Source organism: Dendrobium catenatum, unplaced genomic scaffold (assembly GCF_001605985.2).
Source record: "Dendrobium catenatum unplaced genomic scaffold, ASM160598v2 fragScaff_scaffold_1105, whole genome shotgun sequence".
Lineage (NCBI taxonomy): Eukaryota > Viridiplantae > Streptophyta > Magnoliopsida > Asparagales > Orchidaceae > Dendrobium > Dendrobium catenatum.
In genome coordinates, this window is record NW_021319567.1 from 2045837 (window position 1) to 2053603 (window position 7767).

General features: G+C 40.6%; 1 protein-coding gene across 1 annotated transcript; it reads right to left on the minus strand.

Annotated features, from left to right (window-relative positions):
• Positions 1-6277, minus strand: LOC110092293 (homeobox-leucine zipper protein ROC5). The gene is made up of 10 exons (XM_028698561.1): positions 6134-6277; positions 5562-5791; positions 5223-5461; positions 5016-5133; positions 4248-4922; positions 3193-3294; positions 2885-3106; positions 2097-2271; positions 892-1262; positions 1-656 (listed from the first exon to the last, which is right to left on the minus strand). The coding sequence occupies exons 2-10, from the start codon at positions 5703-5705 to the stop codon at positions 327-329; spliced, it is 2376 nt and encodes a 791-aa protein (XP_028554394.1). The 5' UTR covers positions 5706-5791; positions 6134-6277; the 3' UTR covers positions 1-326.
• Between the last annotated feature and the right edge of the window lie 1490 nt (positions 6278-7767).

Genomic DNA, 7767 nt, shown 5'->3' on the forward strand with positions numbered 1-7767 from the left:
TAATCACAAAAAAAAACCTAATTATTCATATAACACTAAAGAGATTAACCCACAACAATGGAAGATCATAAACAACACGTTAGCACACACGAAAAAACAACTAATTAAAAACAAAAAAACAGTTTGTAAGAACATAACAGCTGAGCTTCACATATATAAATAGGCTGAGTCAATACCCGAACCACCACCATTGCTCTGTGCTGAAGATTACAAATAAACCGCGCCCTTCTTCGGCCGCCGGCAGCCTCCTCATCACTTAGCAAAGATACGGTTCTTTTATCCACCGCGCGCACGGTTCGTTCTTGACTCAACCCTTCCATTCTTCCTCAGCTCTCACACTGAAGAGCCACCTTAATCTTTTGCACAGTACAAGATATCAAGTTGCTAACGGTCTCCACCGACTCAACTGTTAGTTTCGCCGTCGGCAAACTGTTCACCAGTATCTGAAACGCCACCGTCAAAAGCGACCCCACACCGGCGCCGTCTGGCATCACCGCGAATCCCGACGGCAGCAGCGCCACGTAAGCTGAATCACCGCCGTTCATCACAAGATGCATCGCCGGCACGTCCACCGGCGCGTACACCACCATCGACCCCGACGCGTCGGTGCAAGTCTCTTGCAGTATTAGCATGCTGTTATTGTTCGTGTTCACGGCCTGGCCATTATCTCAAACACTTTAATGCATTGAAACTATCACTGATAAAAAATTATTCTTTAATGAATTTAAAATATAATATAATAAAATTTAATTATCCTCGGCGTGAAATATCCCTTTTTTTTTCTTTACGAGGATTAATTAATATAAAAATGAGTTCTCATCGAAGATTTTTGATTAATTATTCAGTACTCGTCTTAATGTCTTATTAAAAAAAAAGAGAGAGAGAACTTACATTAGCGCGGAGCAAGGAGACGGCGTTACCCTGATCCTGGCCTTTAGCAATATGAGCCATCTCCCGCATAGGTCCGCCGTTAGAAAGGATGTCCCATTGGCAACGAAGGGTTTCGTCGCGGAGGAAATCGAAGAGGCGTTGCGGCGAGATCGGGAGCCAGACGGAGGTGGCGGCGGAGAGGACGACGCCTGGTGGCTCGCCGGGATCGTCCATACTCTGCCTTGTCATCACTCTCACGTCCTCACCAATGCTTCCCATGTTCCGCAAACGACTCCACTTGCGCGCCGATGACGCGCACACGCCCGCACAGAAGTTGTCCGTCATCCGCTGCGCTAGTTTCAGCATACTCCGTCTACCCGCCGCCGTTATCGCTGCAGGCCACCGTTACAAACTTATTAAATGATCTAACAGAATCTGAAAAATTATGCGGATAGATTGCATAGGATTGTTATCCGCATTTAATTTAGCCTATTACATAGACAGCTTGAATAGATAAAAATAATGATATTCAGATAAGCATATTCTATAATAATTAAAATATAAAATTAGGGTTGATTACTTTTCCATCTCAAGCCAATCTGAAAATGGTATATTATAGGTTCTGTCGACCATATATCTTAATTTAAGCATTATTTAAGTAATTCCTTTAAATTTGAGAAAGTTTCTGCATGTCAATTATTTTAATTTAAATCAATTTATATATTTACTTCCAAAATATTCCTATATATTATACAACTATATAGGCATATTAATATTGATCATGAACATTTTTTTTATTACATCTTAACAAATTTAACCTTGTTATTAAAATATTACTTGATCTAGAATTTCTTTCATTAGCAAAACTTTTTATATAACTATTTTCTTTTTTAAGAACGAATATCCAACCGCTATCATCCCTGATACCTCCTAGGATACCGGGCTAACCTAAAAGAGTCATCCAACCCAGAAACCTCCTGGCCCATATTTGATTGGGCCGCCCCACTTAAGAGGCGTTACCGCTCGAGAGTAATAAAACATGTTGGGGGGTAGCTAACCGCACTCGCCCACCAACAAAGCTAAGCAACGGCGGGTAGCTATTCAATTTTTTTAATTATATATATAATATTTACAATAATCTAGCAATTATATTTTATAAAATGTTAAGCCATCACAATTACTTAATAATTTGTGCAAACTGCGATGAAATAAAATCTGGAACTTACAGTTGTGATCGCGGTTAGGAACGGATGAGGACATCAGCACGGCGAGACACTCGCACTGTCTCTGTAGAGTAGCGACCCACCGTTGCGCCCCGAGCGCCATTCCGGAGCGGAGCACCGGCCGGTAGAGCTGGTGCACCGCCGCCTCGTCATACTCGGCGTGCTCCACCCACGTCACCTGCGAGACACAGCTAGCGTCGGTGAGATCCAAACCAATTACTCTTGACCAGCGACCTCCGCCGCACGGCTGCTGGAACAGGAAAAGCCTTAAGCATCGGCCGGAGGGCACACCCCACCGACGCAAGAAGACAAAACCTGCCCTTTCCCCGCGGCGACCACATGGCTCGCAGATTGAAGAAATCCAGATCCTGCCAAGCTTTGACTATCCTATACGAACGCCACGGGATGGGCGCCTCTACATGTAAAAACGTGAAAAATACAAAGATAATATTTTTTATTTTTTTAAATATTCCCAGAGGAATCAAATCAAGTACCATAGAAGCATGGAATAGAAACATAAAAATACTTTTTTAATTACTCAAAAAATATTATATAAATTTCTAAATAAATAAATAAATAATTATAGGTTGTGGAGAGCGAGAGGCCTCGGTATTAGTTTTTTGCGGACAGAAAGAACCCCGCGGGGTTACTAATTTTCCCATTGAGGAGCTGACACATCTTCATGTCGTGCAGCTTTAATGGCCGTCAAAAAATAAAAATAAATCGTCACAGGCTTGACTTTTGGCTTCTTTGCGGCCATTATTTTATTTCTCAGAAGGAAATTAATATACCTTGGAGTAGCCATTGGGCATGTCTTGAACCACACAGCCGGAAGGAAGCCTGCGGCATTTAGCAGCAAGAGCAGCAGAAGTAGCAGAATTGTGATCTCGGATTCCATCAATGGAGACATCGACTACAGCCCAAGCACCATCGGCGAGTTGCTTGCAGAATCTGAGGAAGTTCACTTCCCGTATAGGAACCAACGGAGATAAAACCTGAAGCTCTGCGTGCATCTATATATATAGATTTCGATTAGTTAGTAAAAAATTCAGATTTTTCAGTAATTATATATGTTAATTGATATATATATATAACTCACAAGCTGAAGAGATCCGTTTCTGGTACCGCCAACTCCGGTGGATATTATATCAGTTGTGGTTGTTCTCGCAATCATCCCAGGGAACATATCAGACCAACGAGTCTAATTCATCAATTCAAAGCTTCGTTAATCAAGAATGTTTAATAATGGAAATTTATTATTAGAGGTAAAGGAAAGAAAGAAACTTTTTCTCTGGAAGTTTGATTAGGAAGTGCATTGATTATAATAAATGCATTGGGATAAATGAAAAGAAGCATAAGAGACTTTTTTTTTTTTTTTTTGACATTTAGATCAATTAAGTCATGAGAATGCCAACCTCCATCCAGAAACCAACAGGAATGAGTCACATCGGTATCGCAGCTTGGTACTACTCGGTACCGCACTCGATATTACTGACGTGGCTCATTCTGGTTATGTCTCCAGATGTAGGGTTGAGTTTGGTGTTTGCACAACTCACATATATCAAATACACAAGACTCAAACCTAAGACCTTGTAATTGGTAGCCTAAGCTCCCAACAAACGGACTAAGGTGAGCTTTGTGCATAAGAGACAACTGCTAATGAATATTGAACACTAAAAAAGAACTAGGCATTTGAATGAAACATTACTATTTACAAGACATTTTTGCATATTATTTGGTTGATTCATAGCACATCAATTAATGCAATCATTAAAAAAATTATTTTTTCAATTTAAAAATAGTATCTTACAAAGTATTAATTAATAATTATCCTAAATTAAGAAAAAATAAGCAATAATGCTCCTCATATATCTAAATAATCAGCATATTTTCTAACATGTCAATACAATCCGTGATACTATAAAAAAATGCCCAATCCAATGTCTTTTTATATAAAGTTGATAATGAAAATTCCATTTATGTCTAAGAGATTTAGCCCTAATTTCTATAAATATATCATGAGGGGCTGCGGCACTTGAATCCTTAAACTTGTAAAAACATTTCTTAAATCATTTGCTAAATATAAAAAAATGATAATGATCTCCTAAGATTCAATAAAGATAAAAAAAAAATAGAGAAAAGAAAGATCCTTACCGCATCCATGAGAGTCTCAACAAGAGCAAGACTGTTGATGATAACCATAGCCGTCTCCCTCGTTGCCTCCGACACAAAATCAGAACTTTTCACACCAACACAGCGAGGAAATAACTGCTCATACTGCTCAATATTCAACATTTCTTTCCCATTATCCTGCCCACCAACAACCCAAAGCGGCTCACCCATTTCAGTCAACTTCACGAGCTCATCCATGGCCGACAAAGCCAACTCCAGAAACATAGATCTCTCCAACGATCTATCCACAACAGCAACTGAACGCGAAGGAGGAGTGATAACAGTGCCCAATGAGTTCGAACCGCCGCCGCTGACGAAATCAGAAACAGCAGAAAACGTTGGAACAAGCGACCCGTAGCTACTGAAACCTCCGTTGCAACCGACGGCAAGCTCAAGAGATGAACTTGGCATTGAAGTGGAAATAGGACGGCCGAGAAACTTGCCGGCGAGGGAGCAGACGCGATCGAGCTCATCTTTTAGCCTCGCGTTTTCGATTCTCAGGTGCTGTTCTTCGAGCGAGACGTCGCCGAGCACTGCGGCGCCGCCGCAGTTATTGCAGATGGCGTTCCTCATTGCGTCTCTGATGGATATGTTTTCCGCTCGGAGCTTGTCATTCTCTTGCCGTAAGATAGTGTTCTCATGGCGCTCCATTTGAGTCTTTGGTTGATTAATAGAAAATCAGAAAAAAGCAAACGAAGGGGGGAAACATTAAAAAAAAAAGAGAGTAAATTTTGACTTTGTATTTATTACCTTCATTTGAGTTCGCCGGTTTTGGAACCAGAATTTGACTTGGCGAGTCTCGAGCCGAAGCCTTTTGCTGAGCTCTAATCTTTGTTTCTCATCGGGGTGAGGGCACTCCTTGAACAGGCTGCAAAAAGAGAGCAAAACTGCGTACTATAAGCGAAATTATCGCGTAGAAGAAAAAAATTATAAGTAAAAAATACTCATCTTGTATACCTTTCAAGTTCTTGAATTTGCTGAGGTGTGTGACGATGATAACGCTTCTTCTTGCGAGGGTTTTCTAGATCAAGATCATCGCCTGAGCCTCCTTCTAAGTTGTCGCTGCCTGATCTGCTCTCGTTCTCCTCATCCTTATTCCGGCAAAGCACATCCAGCTCACCTCCGCCACGGCTGTCGCCGGCGGATACCGCCACAGAAAGCCGGCTGAACTCTCCTTTTCCATCCCGATTCGATTGCTTAACAAAACCAAAATACCAAAAAAATGAATTTTTTTTAGTTTGCAAAATGAAAACAGCCTGGATATCTAACGTTTAAGTGGCTGAAGAGGCTGCTCACCAGGCCGAGAGAGAGACCAGCGGAACCGAACATGGGCTTGGGGATAGCAGAGTTGGAAAGGAATCGCGTTTGAGAAAGAACTCCGGCCGGCATGGCGGCGCTGCCGTACGGCAAATCGCTGTCGAATAAGCCACCAAAACTCATTTCTGAACCTTCTTCCCTTCACAAAATCGCAACTTTTTCTTCTCCTCAACCTAACCCTCGCAGATCTAAAGGGCTCTCCGGCTGTCCTGCTAAGCACCAGCTAATTCTTACCGCATGTAAGAAAATTCCCAGGAAGGAAAAGAAATTAAAGCAAAGGTACGCTGAAGAAAGAAGGAAAGATCTAAAAGCGACAAGGGAGGGGAAACTGGAGAGGCAAGAGGAGGCGAAAGGATAAATTTTGGTTATGAACCAATGCCTCCAAATCCCTCTACCACACTCTTTACGGGGCAGAAAGAAAGAGAAAGAAGGCAAGCAAAAACGCTAGCGCCTCTGTCTCTCTCCGTCTCCCTCTTTGCTTGTTACACCCTTAGAACCCTAATAAGCTCACCCCACCCCCACCTACGATAAAGAGAAAACAGAGCACTTGCGAGTATTGAAGAAACACTTGTAGATGTCCCCTCCAGCTTCCATTACAGGAGAACTGTCATGAAGAAGAAACGAAAATGGAAGTAGAAGCAGTGTAGGGACTCCCAAATAGAAGAAAGTAGAAGAAAAAACAGCTCATGTGTGGACTCGCCAAGTCCTTTAAAAATATATGCGAACCATTCCCTCATAGCGAGGAATAATGTAAACAAACAGCTAAGGGTGAACGGGACCGGTTGACCCTTCACTTCCTTCTTTCTCGCTAAGCGATAAAATCGAAAATCTAAAAATCCCAACTTTTTAACCCGACCTCGGCTTCTACTGCGTCATTGTCTTTCTTTTTTCTCTTTTTTCACTTTTACTTCATTCTCGAAATGATAATTTTTTTCTTTTAATATAAGAACTGAAGAACAAATTTTAACCTTCAGAATATTTTTCGTGATTTTACAAATAAATTCGGTAGTAACTATTTTCTTACCCTTAGTAATAAGAAAGGGGAAAAGGACGTGGCACCGATCGAAGTGGGAAAGCGAACTGGCTTTTCCTTGTTCGCTTGTGCTTTTCCCTCTCTCCTCGACAGGCGTCGTGCAGCGAGATTGATACAGTCGAAGATGAGAAAAACTATACTCCCAAAAAACAAAATAAAAAAAAAAACAAAGAAAAGGTGGGGAAGGCTGACTTCAAATTAGAATTATTTTTGTTTTAGTCAAAGTGACGCCTTTTCAGCAGAAAATTGTCTTAAGCTGCCCCTCAGCCAGTTCTAGAACCCGACCGCCAGCCACCGCCGTCGCCGGAAATGTTGTTAATTTCTACTTGGAAATCAAGGTAACCGGTGGCCGCCGCCCACATAGTTCAGATCTACGGATATCATGGAAATTGACGGTTCAGGAGGCTGATCTCAGTTTACCAATTAATTCATTTTCCCGAAAAAAAAAAAAAGGTTTACCAATTCATATTGACGGTTGGAATCTAATCTAGAAGACTTAAAATTATCTTAAATTAAAAAAAAAAAAAGATTTATTCTGAGATCTGTTTGGTATCAGGATTTAAGCTAGATTCATCTTAAATCTTGTCAAAGGTAAAATTTGAGAACTTAGATCAACTTAGATCCTAAATCATTTTTATTTATTCTTTCTTTATTATACTATAAATCTAATATTTACTAACTTCAGGAATTTGATGGATTTAAGTTAACCAATCATAAACTCCTCTTCTTTTTCGCATGCCACCACCTATACATTAACAATTATTTTTTCGAGAGCATTGAAGGTGGGAAGATTACCAAAGCATCCATGGATTCGATAGTATTATCTTAGCCCATGATTTTTCTCAAGATTTACATGTATGTCCTCGTGTTAATTAGAATCGTCTATATTAGGTCATACCTGTTGAGACAAACTATGATGAGCTCAAGGTTGTCGATATCCTTTAGAGATAAATTCACTTTGGCATAAATGCCCTAATTGCATATCATCTTCTCTAATCCCCTAGAGCTCATCTCAAGGGTTGTATATACATACATAATCTCTAAGGTAGTAGAAAACTTTCATCCCTTCTAAACCTTCGTGAATGGATACTTGTCCTTTTAACTTTCATTGGAATAAGTAAACTTAGCTATAATCTAGCATGAGGCAAGACA

Coding starts and splice junctions, on each gene's coding strand:
- LOC110092293 (XM_028698561.1), bottom strand. CDS start 5,705: ATGAGTTTTGGTGGCTTATTCGACAGCGATTTGCCGTACGGCAGCGCC. Junction 5,462..5,561: donor CTGGTCTCTCTCTCGGCCTG/GTGAGCAGCCTC, acceptor GGTTTTGTTAAG/CAATCGAATCGGGATGGAAA. Junction 3,295..4,247: donor TTGAGACTCTCATGGATGCG/GTAAGGATCTTT, acceptor TTGATGAATTAG/ACTCGTTGGTCTGATATGTT.